Source organism: Ranitomeya variabilis, chromosome 2, assembly GCF_051348905.1.
Source record: "Ranitomeya variabilis isolate aRanVar5 chromosome 2, aRanVar5.hap1, whole genome shotgun sequence".
NCBI classification, from domain to species: Eukaryota; Metazoa; Chordata; class Amphibia; order Anura; family Dendrobatidae; genus Ranitomeya; species Ranitomeya variabilis.
Genome location: NC_135233.1, coordinates 1,075,927,214 through 1,075,949,116, shown reverse-complemented (window position 1 = coordinate 1,075,949,116; position 21,903 = coordinate 1,075,927,214). Strand labels below are relative to the sequence as shown.

At 39.3% G+C, this 21,903-nt stretch overlaps 1 protein-coding gene across 1 annotated transcript in view; it reads left to right on the top strand.

Annotated features, from left to right (window-relative positions):
- LOC143808694 (cytochrome P450 2C23-like) overlaps positions 1 to 20,160 on the top strand; it is a 45,915-nt gene extending 25,755 nt beyond the window's left edge. The window contains exons 4-10 of the mRNA XM_077291615.1: positions 6,701 to 6,850; positions 7,436 to 7,596; positions 9,932 to 10,108; positions 14,905 to 15,046; positions 15,470 to 15,654; positions 16,567 to 16,708; positions 19,819 to 20,160. Coding sequence (XP_077147730.1) covers positions 6,701 to 6,850; positions 7,436 to 7,596; positions 9,932 to 10,108; positions 14,905 to 15,046; positions 15,470 to 15,654; positions 16,567 to 16,708; positions 19,819 to 19,997 — 1,136 coding nt within the window. The 3' untranslated portion in view covers positions 19,998 to 20,160. The remainder of the gene's footprint in view (positions 1 to 6,700; positions 6,851 to 7,435; positions 7,597 to 9,931; positions 10,109 to 14,904; positions 15,047 to 15,469; positions 15,655 to 16,566; positions 16,709 to 19,818) is intronic.
- The last annotated feature ends 1,743 nt before the right edge of the window (positions 20,161 to 21,903 follow it).

The window sequence follows — 21,903 nt, the reverse complement described above, 5'->3', positions numbered from 1 at the left end:
GGCAAGGTCATTAAGGCCAAAATAGGCTGGGTCATGAAGGGGTTAAATATGGCTCTGTTACTTGTAATTGCTGTCGTTAGTTGTGGATATCTATATTTTTGGAAACATTAAGCATATTCGTTAGTTTAAAAAGGGAACGTCAATAACCGCATGATCTAGAACTTTAGCATTTCTTAAGCTAGCACCCAAGAACAAAGTCATGATGCAAGAAGTTAACACTAAATGAAAGCTTCTATCAAAAAATAACCTACAATTTCTATTAGGTTTTTGTGATTCATATTTATTTTTTTCTATCACAATCTGTATTAAAAATACAAATCCAAAGTCTCACACTGGCCACTCAGCATTTTTAGACTCAAAATTAGTATCATAGAATCCTAGAATGTTGGACTCAGATGGGACCTCCAGAGTCATCGTGTCCAACCCCCTGCTCAATGCAGGATTCATTAAATCATCTCAGACAGATGTCTGTCCAGCCTCTGTTTGAAGACTTCCATTGAAGGAGAACTCACCACCTCTCGCGGAAGCCTGTTCCACTTATCGATCACCCTCACTGCCAAAAATTGCTTTGTAATATCTAATCTGTATCTTCTCCCAGAAATCCCACCCATTGGCACCCGTGTCACATAACCGCGGATCGTCGATGGGTTGGCATGACAATCAGAGGACTCCAGCAGTCCTCTGTAATTGTCGCTGCGGTTGGCACTCATAGAAAATCAGCAATTCTGCTACATACAGGCGATCTGATCATCGCCTGTATGTAGCAGACACGATCAGGTTATGGGAGCTTGTAGTCTGCCATGGAGATTATTGAAGCATGCCAAAAGTAAAAAAAAAGTTTAAAAAAAAAAAATATATATATATATACACTCACTGGCCACTTTATTAGGTACACCTGTCCAACTTCTTGTTAACACTTAATTTCTAATCAGCGAATCACATGGCGGCAACTCAGTGCATTTAGGCATGTAGACATGGTCAAGACAATCTCCTGCAGTTCAAACCGAGCATCAGTATGGGGAAGAAAGGTGATTTGAGTGCCTTTGAACGTGGCATGGTTGTTGGTGCCAGAAGGGCTGGTCTGAGTATTTCAGAAACTGCTGATCTACTGGGATTTTCACACACAACCATCTCTAGGGTTTACAGAGAATGGTCCGAAAAAGAAAAAAAATCCAGTGAGCGGCAGTTCTGTGGGCGGAAATGCCTTGTTGATGCCAGAGGTCAGAGGAGAATGGGCAGACTGGTTCGAGCTGATAGAAAGGCAACAGTGACTCAAATCGCCACCCGTTACAACCAAGGTAGGCCTAAGAGCATCTCTGAACGCACAGTGCGTCGAACTTTGAGGCAGATGGGCTACAGCAGCAGAAGACCACACCGGGTACCACTCCTTTCAGCTAAGAACAGGAAACTGAGGCTACAATTTGTACAAGCTCATCGAAATTGGACAGTAGAAGATTGGAAAAACGTTGCTTGGTCTGATGAGTCTCGATTTCTGCTGCGACATTCGGATGGTAGGGTCAGAATTTGGCGTAAACAACATGAAAGCATGGATCCATCCTGCCTTGTATGGAGCATCTTTGGGATGTGCAGCCGACAAATCTGCGGCAACTGTGTGATGCCATCATGTCAATATGGACCAAAATCTCTGAGGAATGCTTCCAGCACCTTGTTGAATCTATGCCACGAAGAATTGAGGCAGTTCTGAAGGCAAAAGGGGGTCCAACCCGTTACTAGCATGGTGTACCTAATAAAGTGGCCGGTGAGTGTATATATATATATATGTAAAGTTCAAATCATCCACCCATTCAAAAAAACTACGCATATTTGGTATAGCCACAATCAGAATCACCCGATCTATCAATTAAAAAAAAAGAATTAACCCGATCGCTAAACGGCATAACAAGAAAAAAAGTCAAATTGCCAGAATTTTTTTTTTTTGGGCGCCGCAACATTATGGTAAAATGCAATAACGGACGATCAAAAGACCATATCTGCACCAGAATAATATAATTAAAAACCTCAGCTTGGCATGCAAAAAATAAGCCCTTACTCAATCCGAGAGCACGAAAAATGGAGATGCTACGAGTATCGAAATATTGCGCAATTTATTTATTTTTGGTAACAAACTTTAAAAAAAAATGTCACCACTTAGATAAAAAAGAATCTAGACATGTTTGATGTTTATGAACTCGTAATGACCTGGAGAATCATAATGGCAGCTCAGTTTTAGCATTTAGTGAAAATAGTAAAAAAAGCATAACAAAAAACTATTGTGGAATTGCAGATTTTTGCAATTTCACCAAACGTGGAATTTTTCTTACCATTTTCTAGTACATGATATGTTAAAGCCAATAGTATCATTCAAAGGTAAAACTCATCCCACAAAAAACAAGCCCTCACATGGCCATATTGACAGAAAAAGAAAAAAAAGTTATGGCTCTGAGAAGAAAGGGAGTAAAAAACGAAAATGCAAAAATGAAAATACCTCTGGTCATGAAGAGGTTAAAATGTGGTGTCCAGAACTGGACAAAATATTACAGATGAAGCCAGGCCAAAAAGGAGTATAGGGAGATAATTACTTCATGTGATCTAGACTCTATGCTTCTCTAATCCATCCTAGAAGTGCCTTTTTTCCTGCTGCTGCATCACACTGTTGACTCATGTGCAGTCTGTGATCTATTAGTATACTCAGGTCTTTTTCACACTTTATTTTGTTTACTATATAATTGTCACAATAGTCAGATCCTGTCCATATCCCTTGTATTGGAGCATCTAATAATGACATGTAAATGTCATTGTGAAAGGAGGAACAGGGTCAGGTGTGACAGCACTTACTGTGATTGGAGGATCCTGTGTTATCATCAGCTGTGTATAAAGGTGTTAGCAATCATTGTAATGCTGACTCTGATGATATTGAAACTGCTGTAATCCCTTCCCAAAAGGACAGGAAGAATAAAGCTAAAAAAGCCCCAGTGGCCAGTGTAAATATTACTGATTTTATTTGTTAATGTCAATCATGAAATTCAATATTTGTAATACAAAAAGGTGATTTACACAATAGGTCATTTTCCGATGGCAGCTTCCTTTAAACATTTAACACACACAAGCCGATTTTTATACTTAGGTGTCAAGTTAGACTTTTCTGTATCGGGATATCTTTGTCATTTTAAGAAAGGATAGGCTACACCAGTACATGTCAGCAGGACTAGAAGATGTGCTGGACAGTTAACAACAGGTGGGATTACAGGGTCAACCTTCCTTCATACTAATATGTAGCCAAACATATTAATCTTAAGTTGATCAAAGTGGATACATTCAGCTAAAACAATCAGTTGCCGGGCAACGATCGTTGTAACCAACAGATGACAAATCCATCAAATTTTCGTCAAAGTTTTTTTGTCCTTCATGCTGCTGTATTTGACATTGTGTAGCCAGTTTAAGCAGCTGTAATACCCAACAAGAAAACTTGTGCAGTCTTTTGGTGTTTCCAACGTCCACCAGAAGATAATTCATCCAGTGGTTTTTCAACCATCAGCCGATTGCTATTACATGTACGTGGCCTATTGAAAGAAGTTGTCCACTAATTGAACAACTCCATGTCATTCCCCAAGCTTCACCCTGATAAAAAAAAGCTTCAACTCACCTCCCTGCCGATGCCGTTCCCACAGTATCGACACTTGTGGTCCCGAGGCTCCCTTACTGTTGTTGTGACCCGTAACTCCAGTGCCAAATCAGCACTCACTGCCATGCGCTTGTTGTGACACGGGATTATGGCCCCCAATCAGCGCTGGTGTCACTGTCCCCACTTCCAGTTGAATTGAACATGAAGAGGAAGTCAGAGAGCAGCCGCAGCCGGACTTCCTCTTTATGCTCAGTTTGTAAGAAGGTGGGGACAGTGACCCCAGTGCTGATAGGGGCCAGTATCATGTATAACAACAACCGCATGGCAACCACGGAACTGCGAGTTCTGACACCACTGGAGCAGTACCGCCATGGGAGGTGAGTATAAGATTTTTTTATTTTATCAGGGCGAAACATTTACTTCAAAAAAGTGTTGTCATGGTAGCTTGCAACTGCTTTAACCACTTGACCGGTCATTGGAGTTGAGGTACGTTTATAATAAATGTGCTAAGAAACTGAACCTTCTCCCCACAGATCTGATGCAAGCTGTATAATACAGCTGGCACACACCTCTACCAGTAGCAAGTAGTGATGAGCGAATATACTCATTGCTTGGGAAAGTATGGGGCCTTGAAATTCCTAGTGGCAGCCCTGTATGTGACCATAGAAAGCAAAGCAAAATATACCATGTGACCAGTGCTGCTGAAGCAAAGATACCATGATATTAGTGTGGGCAAAAAAAAGATACCATGTGACTAGTGATGACGAGTGAATATACTCATTGCTCAGGTTTTCCCGAGCACGCTCGGGTGATCTCTGAGTATTTGTGACTGCTCGTATATATAGTTTTCTTCGCCTCAGCTGCATGATTTATGGCTGCTAGCCAGCTTGATTACATGTGGGGATTCCCTAGCAAACAGGCAACCCCCACATGTACTCAACCTGGCTAGCAGCCGTAAATCATGCAGCTGAGTCAACAAAAACTAAATCTCCGAGCAGTCACAAATATTCGGACACCACCTGAGCGTACTCGGGAAAACCCGAGCAACGAGTATACTCGCTCATCACTAGTAGGGAGCACAGCTAGCTCCATTTGATGCTGTTAACCTCCTAAATGCTGATCTCAATCCCACTAGGTCTTCTATTCAGTCACCCACACTTCACGCCACAATAATACCCCAGGCTCGAGGCTTCCGCGATGCTCTGGTACTTGTGTTGAAATATTGCAGTATAAAGGACATATAATGACAGGCTCAAGTCCCATATGGGGGACTAAAAAAATAGAAAGAAAATTAAGAATTGTTCTTCTAAATATTAAAGAGATATAAAAAACATAAAGAGCTTAGAATCATCCACTTTATTCAATTCCAAAATAAAGAAAAATAGTGTAAATATTATTAAAAAAAAAGAAATTATATTTTTGACTTGCAGCACTTTTCGAAAACTTGCAATACAAAGTGATCAAAAAGTCCTATTTACTTTAAAACGGCACAAATTAAAACTATAATAGAGCACAAAGGACAAAACTTTCTAAAACTTTCACATACTTCAACCAATGCACAAAAAATAAAGTAATGGGAAAATGGCAACACAACTCCAATTTTCTTTACACGGTTAAAACGTTTTTAAGTTAAACTAAGAATGAAAAATAATGCAATGAAGAACTCTAAAAATTTTGGTATCGTAGTAATTGTATAATTGTACTGATCTGAAGAATCATATTACCAAAGGACAAATAATGAAGATATAGCTCCTGAAAAAAGAGTAGGAAAAAAAAAGAGTAACATTTAGAATTCGCTACTAGAGATGAATGAATTTGTTTGGATTCGGTTCCGAGTGCGCTCGGATTCGAATACTGTTTTTGCAATATTCGCCGAACACTGCGGAACTTCATTAGAGTCAATGGGAGTAGAAATTACTGAATATCTTTGGAACCTATCATAAGACAAGCATTCGGCCCGAATAGTCTTTGAATATGGCTAAATCAGATTCGGGGCCAAAATCTGAACAAAGTCACTTATCTCTATTTCCTACGTCCTTAAGGGGTTAAGCTTTTGCACAATTCTTTTATGGCATTTATCCTTTTACCACTAGGGGGGGTAATTGCAATGCATTTATATAGCCTCCATGTAATAAATCGATATGCAGAGGTTTAGGTTTATAGATAGCCGACAATGGCTTTTAAGGGGGCAATATGTATCGAAGTGCAGCGGTGGACTGTTTTGGCTAAAGTGGTGCACTATAGGTATTCTGTGGTGCTGTGGTCACTGGGAGAGTCCCAACTTCATAAAGATAAATTGCTTGTGCAGTATATGGCAGCAATTTTTATTTGTACGATATGGTAGCATTATTTATTCATGCATCTTGATACAGATACAGTCTACCTAAAATGTTGGGTAGTTGTAAGAACACTTTTCTTTCACTGATCTTATGCAAACCTAAGCAGAGATGAGCGACGATTTGCTTGAATAAGCCAAAGATTAAAATCAACCTGAAAAAAATCTGTTTGAAAAACCAAAGCAAGTTCTTTACAGACTCTAAAAAAGCCAAGAATTTTTGGAAGATCTTAACCTGAATCTGTCAAAATGATTTTGCTACCTTATCTGAGAGCAGCATGGTGTAGGGGCAGAGACCCTTATTCCGGTGATGTATTTTTTACTGGGCTACTTTCTGCAATATTGATAAGGTCATGGCTTTATCTGCAGCAGATCTATCAGTTCTTGGAATGGTGACCCCTGTATAACCTTGCCCACACCACTGCTTGAAAGCAGTCTGTGAATCCTGTGCATAGGCAGAAACTGAGAATCAGTGTTGTGGGCAGGGTTGTACGGAACTGAAGAATATGAGGAATACATGGCAGCAAGTTTACAAGTCCTCTAATGATAAAATCACTGTTATACCAGCAGCAGATTAGGAAAAATTCAAGTAGCCCATTAAATTGTACAACGCTGGAATCAGGGTCTCTGTCTCTACATCACGTCTGATTGATGAGTGTACACCAGTTATAGAAGTCTACCTAGACAGAATTATTCATTGAATGTCCAGCATGATGGACTGTCCTGTACTTATTTTTATTCAGGTGTTCTCTTCTCCCATGGAGAGAACTGGAAAATGATGAGAAAATTCACTCTGTCGACATTGAGAGATTTCGGTATGGGGAAGAGAAGTATAGAAAATAAGATCATGGAGGAATGTGAAAACTTGATGCAGACATTTAGATCTTATGCAGGTAAGGACAGCTCCAAAACAAAGTATCCAAAACACCATTTATTACCTTATTGATGCAAGTAGGGCGATAGTGTGGCCCTGGACGAAGCGAGCAGCGAAACTGCGCCCGTTGGACGGGAGGGAGCGGACAGCTCCATGATGAACGTCCTGACCAGCACTATCATCCTACTTGCATCAATAAGGTAATAAACAGTGTTTTGGATACAAAATACTGGCAATATTGGTGATTAACTTTAGGGGGATGGATGTTGTCTTTATTGGTCACAACTAAGTATTATATTCTGGATTGTTTACAAGGGAACATATAGGTATAATATGTTGTCACCACAACAGACTGTTTTTTGTTGACATTTAATTGAAGTGTCTAACGATTGAGTATACTTTTGGACGCATAGAATTATTATAGTTGCTCTTATGCTAACAAAGGGCCACTTGGTCACAGATCTTATCCAGCTGTACACGTCGCACATATGACATATCCACCCCTAGAAAAAACTGATAGTGCCAAAGTCCTTTCTGATGATTAGTATGTAACATCTTCCAGCATAAGAGACCAAATTTGACCACATCTTTAACTTACTTTTAGGAAAACCCTTTGACAACCAGTTTATCATGAACACTGCTGTGGCCAACATAATTGTGTCCATACTACTGGACCAAAGATTTGAGTATGATGACCCGACAGCATTGAAGCTCATAAGTTTAATTAATGAAAATATCACGATCATCGAAACTACAATGGTCAAGGTACGTTTCTCGAAACAAAATGCTACGATTAGTAGTTTAGAGCTTTTGCACCTTGGTGAAAAATGCCAGCCCCTTTTTTTCCATTCCACTCATATCACAAAGATCTATACACAGGGTCAGGCATGGCCATCAAAGTATGGAAGATTCCACAAGTGAGCTCAGGCCAAAAACCAAAGATGAAGAAATCCCAATTTGGAGAGGACATTGGAGACAATCACCACTAGGATCAATTTCTTACGGGAGATCCATCATTACACTATTTTTTTTTCATGTCTTCAGGAGCACTCCATTTCCCTGCCTTCCACTTTCCTGCTTGCAAGGAGGCGGCGTGCTCCTGAAGACTGTCAATTTACGCCAACAGCATGGATGAGCCACTGGCTCAAACTTCGCACTCTCTAATTCTACCAGTATAAGCAGCTTTAACTGTACATCATTGGAAAAGTGTAGGGACACTGAAGATAGCCTGATACAGGGATATAATCAGCTTCAGGTCAGTGCTTCCAAACAATATACGAAAGCGTTTGCAAGCACGCGCTCCTACAAAACAAGCCACAGCAGAGGCTTTTGCAGACACTTTGCAATTTTAACCATTTGCATACATGAGCCAAACTCTTTAACCTAAAGATTACAAAAGAAAACAAGTTTGCCATAGTATATATACTAAAAACCTAAAAATTGTGTTAAGCAATCTACTGTGTAAAAAAGCAATCTGCACTCCTACGCAGCAGTAGCAAGACAAGATTCAAGGCTCAGAACAGACTGAGCCTAATAGATTCAACTCAAGGAAGACCCAGTGCCTAGAGGTCCTGGACGGGGAGGCTCAAGACTATTTGGGTAAAGCTGCTATCACCGAACTTTATTGTTATCTTATTTTTTAACTTAATCGTTTAGTGCGCTAGACTTATTTTGCTTTCTGTTTCAATGTCTGCAATTCATTTTGTATAAGGACCGCAAAACACAGATTGACTACGGGTCTCCTGACCTATGAAGCAGTAAATTCAGGTCAGGAGAACCAGTCAGTCCAGGCAGTTTGGTCCATGTAAAGACACTAAAATACGCTTATGTGAATCCAGCCTTATAACTATCCACTGCAGGATGCCTATATACCAATGGATCAGGGGGCCTTATAGCATTTGGATCAATCCTTGTAAAATTTTTGTCAGTGCATAATTTGCAAAGGAAGAATATTGAGTCCAAAATAGTGGACTAACAGTGATGAGCGAATATACTCGTTACTCGAGATTTCACGAGCATGCTCGGTGGTCCTTCGAGTATTTTTTAGTGCTTGGCGTTTTAGTTTTTAGCACTGCAGCTTAATTTACAGCTATTAGCCAGCATAAGTACATGTGGGGATTCCCTAGCAACCAGGCAACCCCCACATTTACTTATGCTGGCTAACAGATGTAAATCATTCAGTTGCGTAAAGAAAAACTAAATCTCCGAGCACTAAGAAATACTCGGAGGACCCCCCCTGTGCTCAAGAAATCTCTAGTAACGAGTATATTCGCTCATCACTATGGACTAACTAACCCCAACAACTTTATATTCTTAGTACACAAAAAGCCCCCAATTTTTTTAAAAAAATATGGCCAGTCCATCCTGACCACCACTTTACTTGTTATGTACACAGATATTCTTCTCTGTTTTTTTCTCTCCTTAACTTACCGTATATGTTTGGCAATGATATTTTTGACAATAATGATGGCTATAGATTTGGAGGAAGAATATAAATTATAAAGATTTTCTCCGAATGTAGCAGGCAGGGCAGGATGATCTGACAGCTCGTGACAATTTACATTTTATTATGTTATGTTGAACTATTCTTACTTGATAACTAGGCTTCAAGTGTAGGGTGCTTGAGACACCATTTCTAAGCTGCCTCTATGAACCAATACCTACTCGTAGATATATCATCGAGTAGCTTGAACTCGACTGCGGGAGGCAAGCATGCAGATTCCAGAATAAGATTTAGTTTCCCGTTAAATTCTTGTAGTTAATCACACATACAGTAGAAAAAAAGGCTTTTATGAGCCAAAGCAGTAAAAACATGAGCTTCTATGATGGCTGACAAATAATGAATGAGGAAAAAGAATGAGGAAGAAGGGAGAGCTTACTGACTGACATCAGAGACATCAGAGCTACATCAGAGCTAGAGGGGGAGATCGGGAAAGAGGAAGGACAGACTTCTAAAGAGGTTAACTTTATTGCTTAGCAATGAAACAGCATGAAAATCAACACAATGATAACATAATACTGTCTGTATGATTCCCAAATCATGGGAAATGACATGTAATCTATTAGGTTAAACTAATAGTTGTGATATTTTTATATTAAGCTTTTTAATAGTTATCCTACTCTGATCAGCTGGCTGCCTGGGAGCCATCGACGACTAGGTGAAAATTTCAGAGAAATGAAAAGGTTTATCACAGACACATTTACCAATCAGGAAAGAGAATTTGATGTGAACAATCAGAGGAGCTTCATCGATGCTTTCCTGGCAAAGAAACAAGAGGTAAATAACACCTGACCCTTGGCTTGGGTGATCTGGGGAACAGTTGCCCACTATCTCTCTCACTGGACACCCTATTGCCTCTTCCTGCTTTTTGTGGTGCTGCAGATCCCTATACCTCTGCACTGCTAGCCTTCTTCTGTCTGGCACCTTTCTAGGTTGGGTCAGTGACTTCATCGTCCATCACCTTGTCTTTTACTTTCACTTATCCTCCTGACTTAATAACATCACTTGTTGTCAACTGTGTCTCATCATCATCTACCTATTGAGACACTAATTGCCATTTCCCATCATCATCATCTTCTAATCGTGGCTGCTCAAATATTTAGGCATCAATAAACGCCATCTCCTCATGTCTGCAGGGCGAGAGGTCGGAATCAAAAAATGGAATTGTAAAGACCTCCTTAGAGTGTCCGAGTGTTAAATCACTTGTCTCCTGAGACTCAGTATAGTGGGAGGAAAGAGGATCAAAGTGATGGTTATGTGCTCCAGACTCTCGGCTAGTGAGACAAGGCCATATGGAAGACAGGGTGGTGCTGAGAAACATACTGCAAGCATTTTCTGCCATACAACCGACCACGTCTTCACACTGTCTGTCTTCAAAAGTGGTGTCACACGCGCCCCCTGAAAAATGGGACAAGAAGCTAGGTCTCATGAATGAGCATATTTGTTGTGCTCCTGCAGGCACAGTTTCACCTGGCCCATGGCCTCAGCCTCTGCATGCACCATTCACATCATGTCCACTTCACCGTCCCTTACCGCACATCTTGCACATTATAAATTAAATATATAATACATGCCTTCTAAAATATTGGTATTAATAGGGAAAAAAATATGTAGCCCTGAAAAAGACTTTTGTTCTTAGGTTGCAGTAGCAGTATACCTATAGAAGAACGATAAGATCATAAACATTGTCTATATGCCTCTAACCCAAATCTGCCTTTCTTCCACCATCTAACCTTGAACTGAATATAGTTAACAGTGGTTTTACTAGAGAAAAGCAAGTATGAAGCATTGGAAAGCACTTGTGTTTAATGGTGCAGCAGCAATTTACAAGTACTGCATTAGCGATTAAACACTGGTATATGACTGCTCTAATCTAAGCTCTCCCTCCTAGACCAACTCTCTGAACTGCTTACAGTGGAGAATGTGCTAAGCATCGCATTACTAGATCTTATAGAAAACTAGATGACGCAATGTGGCCAGCCAATCACAGCACTGTCATTAGCCATCATGGCAGTGGCATTATCGTGTATGGCGGGCAAACCCCTTATGTTTCTTGGCTGTCTAACAGCCGTAAAAACATGCAAGGCAGGGACTCAATCACATGCAATACTTGAGTGAGTGACAAGCATACCTGACATCGATGCTCGATCGAGTATTGACCAGTGCTGAACACGCTCGCTCATCACTAGTGAAAAGTCATGGGCTATGAGAGCCAAAATGAGGCTCTCATAGATGTGCATTGAAAAGTTATCTCCAAATTGCTCAAACAAGCACTAATGCAGCCATCTGGCAGGTCACAAACTGCTGGAGACCGACAGTAGCAGCAACTATTGAAGGTGAAGACGGCAATGGAGAAGGAACATGGGCCTTAAATTAGAAGCACCACTGTGCGCTACATTAGAAAAAAGAACACTTGAGTGGTGTTTTTAATATGCAGACCTCAGCTTAAATTAATACTTCTCTTTGGACATGTAAAATTTTAATTAATTTCTCAATGAATTCGAGAACAATTTCTAAAATTTTGACAAGACTGAGCTTCATAGAACATTTTTTCAACCCATAACATGGGAAATTATTAATATAACTTTCATTGCAAAATCTTTAGCTTTAGTCAAAGTACGTGAGGCAAAAATGAGTTCACCCCACGCCACCAACTACTGTATTTGTATTTTGTATTACCTTCATAATTGTTAAGGACAACACTAAGTCTTCTAGGCATGAACTGAAGAATTATATTAATCATATTCCAACAAATATGTTTTCCATTCTTCAAGAACGACCTCTATTAAAGCCTGGGTGTTGGATGGAGAACGATGACTACTCTCTTCAGAATGAATTGTCCATAGGTATGTGGTTGGGTTCAGATCAGGAGACACTTGGCCACTTAATCACTTTCAACCTGTTCTTCTTCAGCATATATGTGTTTTTGATCACATGATATTGTGGAAAACACACTTTTACAAAGTGCACAGAGTGATGGTGGTATCTTCTCTTTCAATTTAAAGTAGTACATCTGTAACTTCATGATGCCATCAATAAATTGTAGCTCCCAACACAAGCAGTAACCATACAGCCCCAGATAAGGACACTGACAGCACCAATTTTCACTGTAAGCAACATACATTTTTTTTAAATATTTTTTCTAAATGCATGGTGCCTACAGTGAAATAAATTGGTTGCAGTGTCCTTATGTGGGGCAGTATGAGCTCTACTGGTGTTGGGGAGCTACATGTCATTGATAACATCATGAAATCACAGATATACTGCTCTATAATGAAAGACACGATGTTACCATCACTCCAAGCCCTTGGTAGATGTGCACTTTTCTAACATGACAATTATCCAAAACACACATCTGTATCATTTCTGAAAAGAAGAAGAGGGTTAAAAGTTCCCAAGAATGTCTGCTGATCTGGACCCAATTAAAACACTTACTGTATGGGAATGCTGACGAGACAAGTTGAGCATCACTCTCCATCCAGCATCCAGGCTCTATAATATTTTCTTGTTGAAGAACTGAAAAAGATAGATGTTGCAATATGTCACCAACTTGTTCATTCCATGCCTAGAAAACTTGGTGCTGCCCTTAAATATTATGGAGGTCAAACAAAATACTAGATGTAATCGTTTTTTGATGTGAGGTATACTCAGTTTTGCATCAACTGATTTGAGTTAAACTGAACATTTTGTAATGAATTTTATAGTATTAACTTTGCTTTCATTTTATGCATTTAAAAATGTTCTATGAAATTCAGTCTTGTTAAAATGTTTTAAGTTGCACTTGTATTCATTGAGAAAAAGATTAAAATCTTACTTTCCAAGGGGATGTATTCAGTTATGCTGAGCACTATATATACAGTGGCTTGTGAAAGTATGCACCTCCTTGGCAATTTTTGTGTTTGCTACCACACAGCCTGGAATATCACTTGTCTTTTTGAGGGTTTGCATCAGTTCATATACAGAACATTCCTACAATTGTGAATATTTGATTTTCTATTATTGTGACAAAGTAACTGAAAACTTCAATGTGCATAACTATTCACCTCCCTAAAGTCAATACTTTGTAATGCCTCCTTTTTTGGCAATTACATCTGCATGTCACTTTGGATAAGTCTCCATGAGCTTTCCACATCCTGTCACTGACATTTTTACCAATTCATCAAGGCAAAACTTCTCCAGCTCCTTCAAGTTAGTTGGTTTCCTCTGGTGAACAGCAATCATTAAGTCTGACCATGGATGCTCAGTTGGATTAAGGTCTGCACTGTGACTAGGCCAATTTAAAACATTTACACATTCCCCTTGAACCACACAAGTATAGCTTTAGCATTATGCTTTACGTCACTGTCATGTTGCAAGGTGAACCTCAGTCCCAGTCTCAAACCATTTTCCCTATCCCTGCTGCCACCACCATGTTTCACTGTGGGAATGATGTTCTTCGATAGGTGAGTTGTGTTGGTTTGGCGACAGACATAGCATTTACCTTGGTTACCAAAAAGTTCAATTTTGGTCTGATCTGACCACAGCACCTTCCTCCATAAATTTGGGGAGTGTCTCGCATGACTTTTGTCAAGCTCAAAATGAGCCTTACAATTTTTAAGTGTAAGAAAAGGCCATTTTCTGCCTACTCTTCCAAGCTTATTGTGGTCATTTTGACAGATATGCCAGTCTCTGCTTGTGAACTCTGCAGCTCAGGGTTAGTATTGGAATTGTGTTGCCTCTCTGATTAATGCCCTCCTTGTTCAGGTTGAAAGTTTTATGGGGTTGCCCTCTCTTGGCATGTTTGTTTGGTACCACGTTCTTTCCATTTGATGATAATGTATTTGATGGTGCTCCAGTGGATCATAAGGAATTGGCATTTTTATTACAGCTCAACTTTGACTTGTACTTCTCAACAACTTTGTCCCTTACTTGATTGGAGATCTTGGTCCCTTGGACCTTGGTCTTCATGGTGTTGCTTGATTAGTGGTGCCTCTTGGTTAATGGTGTTTTAGCCTCAGTGGCCATTCAGAAAAGGTAAAGTGTATATACTGATAGACTGTGTGACACTTAGATTGCACACAGGAGGACTTCCTTTCACTAAGCATGTGACTTATAAAGGTAATTGCTTGTCCCAAACATTTTTAGGGGCTTCTTTGCAAAAGGGGTGAATACATATGCACATGCTAACTTTTAGTCGTTTGATCGATAACTTTAATTCATGCCTATATTTTTCTCTCTTCATCAACTTAGACTATTTAGTGCTGATGCTCCACACACAAATCGGATTACAAAAATGTGTAAATACAGGCTGTAATGCAAGAAAATAGGATAAAAACCAAAGGGGTGAATAGTTTTGTAAAACACTGCTGCCTTTACAATAATGATAGACCTTTCGGCAATAGTTAAGGTGGGGGAGTAGAAATGCATGTGTAAGTGAGAAATAAACATTGCAGGTGTTGGCTAACTGTTTTTCTGGACAGCTTGTGAGTGGTGCTTCAGTTTTTAGCGCATTTAGAAAAATGATCTACAATTTTATATCATTGCCTGTGTAACATTTTACTAACCAAAGCATTTATTTTTTTAATAAAATTAAGGGAAAACCTGAATCTAAGTTATACTTTAATGACGAAAATCTGAGCACTCTGGTGGCTGACCTGTTTGCTGCTGGTATGGAGACGACTTCAACCACTCTGAGATGGGGATTACTATTGATGATGAAATATCCTGAAATCCAAAGTAAGGTATTAATGTAACATCATTAGAAATTAAATAATTTAAGAGTACATAAGTTTAATAAGCAAATGCAGTGTGGTATAAAAAATCATAGAATCTATGATTGTCTTTTCTGCTTTAATATGCAATATTGAATACATTTATAGGTTTTTTATATGTGTACAATTAGTCTAAACTTTAGTATTATGTAAGTAATCAAGTATTCTCACTATAAATATTTATTTTGTGGTACCACAATGGGCAGTACAACTACCCCAGAATGATGTAAATTATATTAAATATCTGAATTAATTAAAACAAACTATTTTTTTAATTACGAGGTTACAAGTTGTTAATTCACAATGATCATAATATCTTCTTTAATTGCATAGAGACTGTAGTTAATTGCCTACATTTAAAACAACGCATGTTTTTTTTACTGAACAGAAAAAGTTCAAGATGAGATTAAAAGCGTAATTGGATCTGCTCAACCCAAAACAGAACATAGGAAACAAATGCCATATATGGATGCTGTGATACATGAAATTCAAAGATTTGGTGACATTGTACCTGTAAACCTTCCACATACAACAATTAGAGACATGACCTTCAGAGGTTATTTTATTCCAAAGGTGATTTGAAATACAATATTTTCTCGTATAACATGCCCTTTTGTTCTCAGTAATAGGTGAGCTGGCCATTTTTGCTGCAAAGACCTCTGGTGTTGATAATTTGATGATGTGATCAGACTTTGTGTTAATTATTCAAAACTTTTTGGGGCGTTTTATTGGGATTTTTTTAAATTGTGGCAACATATGCAGAATGTTTATTTTGAAATTTTGCCTACTATAATCTCAATTTTTAAAGCATCAATAATATTTTTAAAAATGGAATCAGCAAACGAATGCTGTTCAATGTAGAAGATCAAACAATGTTCCAATATGATTTTCGTATCAGTTTTGTATCAGGGTCTTTAGACTCTGCTTGAAGTCACTGAATGAGAAAATACATGAAAAAAAGATATAAGTAACAATCTATCCTGGTCTAATGATGGAAACATAGGTGCATGTCTTGTTAAAGTGCAGTTATCAAAGCTGTGTCTTCAATCAAGCTATCTACCCATGTATCCAACACACGATCAGCACAGAATGAAGGTTCTTACTGAGAAGTATGAAATAAACACTATTATTTTAAAATATATAATTTTCAAAGTGTACAAATAAGTCTTTTATGGTTCAGGGACCTATGATCCAGTTTGGGCTTTTTAACATAATGATAATTTCATAGCTATCATTGCTTCTCTTCATAGCCATTGGCATGAAAAAGCAACTGAAACCCTAATGATCAGCTGTAATTAACTAGACAACCTTGCAGCCAGTGTTCAATTTCTGTGAACTGCCACAATTGGTAAAATAAAGCATTCAATGATCCTATTGAAATAAATGAGCCATACATGTAGTGTACTTATGTAAGAGACACATTTTATTGCTACTCTATGTTATGAATTGTATTATATTAGCACTTGCATTGTATTTTTATTTTAGGGCACAGTTGTTATCCCATTGCTGCACTCTGTGCTTAAAGATGGAACTTGCTTTGAAAAACCAGAAAAGTTTTATCCAGAACACTTTCTTGATTCAGAAGGCAATTTTAAGAAGAATGAAGCCTTTATACCGTTTTCACTAGGTAAGACAAATGATCAACCCTTTCTGTTTAACCAATGGAGTAGAAAATGTTTTGTAAATTTAATACATTAATTTTTACTTCGGGTAAACCAGTATTTCCCATACTCCAGTCCTCATGGCTCCCAACAGATCATGTTTTCCAGATTTCCGTGGTGCTGCACAAGTGGGAGAACTGATACTTCCATCACCTGTGCAATACTAAGGAAATCCTGAAAACATGACCTGTTGGGGTCCGAGGACTGGAGTTTGGGAAACACTGGTGTACACTGTAAGCTAAAGTATTTGTTCTTTATTAAACTGCAGTATTAAGGTACCGTTACACTAAACGACTTACCAACGATCACGTCCAGCGATACGACTGGCCGTGATCATTGGTAAGTCGTTGTGTGGTCGCTGGGGAGCTGTCACACAGACAGCTCTCTCCAGCGACCAACGATCAGGGGAACGACTTCGGCATCGTTGAAACTGTCTTCAACGATGCCGAAGCCCCCTGCAGCACCCGGGTAACAAGGGTAAACATCGGGTTACTAAGTGCAGGGCCGCGCTTAGTAACCCGATATTTACCCAGGTTACCATTGTAAAAGTAAAAAAAAAAACAGTACATACTCACATTCTGATGTCTGTCACGTCCCCCGGTGTCCACAGGGTTACTCGCTGCTGCTCAGAGCTTCCTGCACTGAATGTGTCAGCGCCGGCAGTAAAGCAGAGCACAGCGGTGATGTCACCGCTGTGCTCTGCTTTACAGCCGGCGCTGACAGTCAGTGCAGGAAGCTCTGAGCAGCAGCGCGTAACCCTGTGGACGCCGGGGGACGTGACAGACATCAGAATGTGAGTATGTACTGTTTTTTTTTTTACTTTTACAATGGTAACCAGGGTAAATATCGTGTAACTAAGCGCGGCCCTGCGCTTAGTAACCCGATATTTACCCTGGTTACAAGTGAACACATCGCTGGATCGGCGTCACACACGCCGATCCAGCGATGACAGCGGGTGATCAGCGGCGAAATAAAGTTCTGGACTTCTAGCTCCAACCAGCGATATCACAGCAGGATCCAGATCGCTGCTGCGTGTCAAACACAATGAGATCGCTATCCAGGACGCTGCAACGTCACGGATCGTCGTCGTTCTCGCTGCAAAGTTGCTTAGTGTGAAGGTACCTTTAATGTATTGTTAGGTGACTTCCAGTGTCAGGATATTCCGGTATACATAAATTACCAGAATCTGTACATTAATATGTTTGTTTGAGAAATATTGAAGTTTGTTCAATATATCTGGTATTTAACCCCTTCACGACATGCACTGTACATGTACAGCACATGTTGTGTCCCTTCTTTGATTTGGGCTCCGACGCTGAGCCCACATCTTTTCCAGCACATGTCAGCTGTTTTGAACAGCTGACATGTGCCCCTATCAGCCGCTGGAGGAATAGCGATTCACCCGCGGCTGTTAGCGAGAGGTCTCCAGCAGACCTCTATGGCTGTCAGTGCTGGATTGTTATGAGCATTTCTGCTTCACAGAGGCGATCTGATCATCGCCTGTGTATAGCAGAGGCGATCAGACAGCTGCACCTTCTAGTCTCTAATGGAGACTATTGAAGCATGTAAAAATGAAAAGTTTTTAAAAGTATATAAAAAATAACAGTTCAAAGCACTTGTCCATTCAAAATAAAACAATAAAAAAACACATATTTTGTATCGTCATTTTCAGAATTGCCCGATCTATCAAGCTATAAAAAAAATTAATCCAATCAGTAAATGGCATAGCGTAAAAAAGTAAAAAAGCCAGAATTACGTTTTTTTGGTCGCTGGAACATTGCATTAAAATGCAATAACAGGTGATCAAAAGATCTTATCCAGCCCTCACCCAGCCCCAGATCATGAAAAATGGAGATTCTACGGGTCTCGGAAAATTACACTTTTTTTAAAAAACAAACTTTGGATTTTTTTTCACCATTTAAATAAAATACGATCTATACATGTTTGGTTTCTTCAAACTCGTAATGACCTAAAGAAGCATAATGGAAGGTCAGTTTTAGCATTTGGTGAACATGGTAAAAAAAATCCAATAAACAGTTGTGGAATTGCACTTTTTTTGCAATTTCACTGCACTTGGAATTTTGTTCCCGTTTTCCAGTGCACAGTATGGAAAAACCAATGGTGTTGTTCAAAAGTACAACTTGTCCTACAAAAATCAAGCACTCACATGCACAAACACTCGCCATTTTGATGGAAAAATAAAAAAGTTATGACTCTGGGAAGAAGGGGAGAATAAAACAGAAATGCAAAAATGAAGAAGGGCTGAGGCGTGAAGGGGTTAAGAGGTTGTCTCTTGATATTGATCTTAGGGCCCTCTTCTATGAGTCATAATGATAAGGATAAGTCCCTCTGTAAGACAGATCCTATTATAGTATACTGGAGTCATCCATGTGTTAATGATGGGGTTCCAGCAGAATGCATGTTATTTACTTTAATACTGAATTCTCCCTACAGTAAGAAATACTAGGACCCACCTACATATTGACATTTATAAGTATTAATTTTCATAACATTTATAAATACTGCAATATATTTTCTTTATTATGTGACCTAAAGAGTTTTGGACCCCATTAAGCTGCATTTACGTGGACAGATTTATTCCCATAGTGATTGGTGATTGGCTTTTTTTATACTGACCAATGCAAACTCTCATCATCACTTCATCAGGCTTTTGCTATGTACCGAGAGCAGGAGGTCTAGTAGGCAGGAGGCATCTTGTCCTGTAATAACCTCCTGCTGATAAAACACTGATTTTATTGAAATAGTAACAGTCTATTAAGTGACACATCACTGTAATCAGGGTGTCAGCCCCTACATTATGCTGCTTTCAAATTACATAGCAAAAATCTACTGACCTATTCCCTTTAATACCCGTATAAACAATCCAATTAGCTGAAAAATGAACAGATCGGTGATATGTTTGGATAAGTCAACGATCAGCTGACTATTGGCCCATATAAATGGCCTCTAGTTATCACAGTCCTTTGTGAAACCACTACCTCTTGTACCCCGTATACCTAAGTCTCTGTTACTTGCACTTAATAATATAATATTGTCTTTTTCTTTTTTTAACCAGGTAAAAGAAGTTGTGCTGGAGAGAACTTGGCAAAAACGGAGCTTTTCTTGTTCTTTACAACTTTGCTGCAGAACTTTACATTCCAGGCCCCGCCAGGTGCAGAGCTCGACCTCAATCCAGCCGCGGGGTTCACTAATGCTCCAATACCCTATGAAATATGTGCGATTCCTCGCAGATAAGACTCATCTAAATGCTGTTTCAGGGCTTTATTTCTTTATAGAGCCTATTATTTCTTACTTATTTTAATACACAGACAAATATGTCATATTAGTGTACATATTGTGAAATATTAATTTATGATACTTTAGGATATTACAATTAATAAAAAAAAGTTTGCCTTTTAATTTTATAGTGGTTAATAAATACTGCCTTTAAAAAGAGATGAGCGAACCTTTCAAGGTTCAGTTCGATTCGCCAAACATGTTTGACGAACGTACCCAAACGCCATTTGATTCAATGGGAGGCCAAACCAAAACACATACACAACACCTTAAGGGGTGGCAAAAAGCTTCCCAAACAGCTACAATTAGGGGTAGACACCATGAAAATTGTCATCAATTGACCCACAGTAGAAATTTGCATATGGCGCAGAAGAAGTCAGGCATGGCCCATGCATGAGGTATCAAGATCTGGCCCAGCAGTTACAGCTTCAAATTGAAGCTTCAATGAGGACCTGGTGATTGAGGGAGCGGTGTTAACCTTCTTAGATGGGAGACGTGATACCTCATGAAACACCTCCATTTTTTTTTATTCCAGCCACATTCAGATGGCCAAAACATCAGTTTCATAGACTACTATTGGCAGAAAAATGAAAGGAAAGTAACACATGTAATTGACTGAAAGTAAATGCATGCCTACCGGTCTAAGTGCCTTACTTACACAGTCAACCCACCAGATGGAGACCCAACTTTGTGTCTCCACATTTCAAAAATGTAGCATCATCATCCATAGCAACAGCAGGCGCAGAAGACACCACAAAAATGGCACAGACTACAATAACGCAAGATCAATACATGACACTAACAAAAATGTCAATAAAAGGGATGATAATGATACCATCAGATTTATCAGTACTTATAATCACGAGTGGCAAAATATTAGAAATATTTTGAATAAAACATTGGTCTATATTGAAGATCGAGCCGCCCTGGGTGTGACCTTGGGTGACTATCCTGCCATGACATCTAGAAGAGCACCTAACATTGGTAATCTCTTAGATAGGAGCCATTACATTCCACCGATCAAGAATATATTCGGTACTCGGGGCCCTCTCTTGGGTTGCATCCAGCGTGGCCACTGCCTGGCCGGTGTGAATGTCCAACGCAGCTCTGTTTTTGAATCATCTGATGGCCTTAAAAAATTTAAAATTAGACAACATATTACTTATGGAACAAGTAATGTTATTTACCATGCCACGTGTGCTTGTCCACAGATCTACATAGGCCTCACCTCTAGGGAGCTTCGAGTTAGAGTGCGTGAACATGTGAGGAACATTTGCGCGGCCAGGATGGTGGTCGATCCCTCTGGTCTGAAGACCATCCCGTGCCACTTTAGGACACATCACAATTGTGACGCGGGGTCTCTTCGGGTCAGGGGAATCGAGAGTCTACACATGGGGATTAGGGGGAAAACAATAAGAAACTAGAAACTATTGGCGCAAGGTGAAGCGAATTGGATACTGCAATTAGACACTACGGCACCAAAGGGGGTAAACGAAACATTAAGCTTCGCCTCATTTCTATAAAGTGTAAATTCTCTCTAGAGTTGACTTGTTTACTCCAATCACCATCTTTTTGCACCCCCTTGATCATATCTGGATCTAGGTAATTGTTTTGTTTTTTATTAATCACCTTATCTTGTATTATTATTACAGTTTTAGGTTTAATCTGTGCCAAGGACCGGACTGTATCCATTCATATCCATACGCGTCTACAGCTATACTATATGTCATCTTGGTGGAATTTATTATATTGATCTCTAATTAAAACCTCTGACAAGACTGGAATATTACTACGCATATCATCTGCTTGATTGCATGCTGTTTTTATATTTATTATGCAAAGCAAGGTGTCTCGAGTGACTACC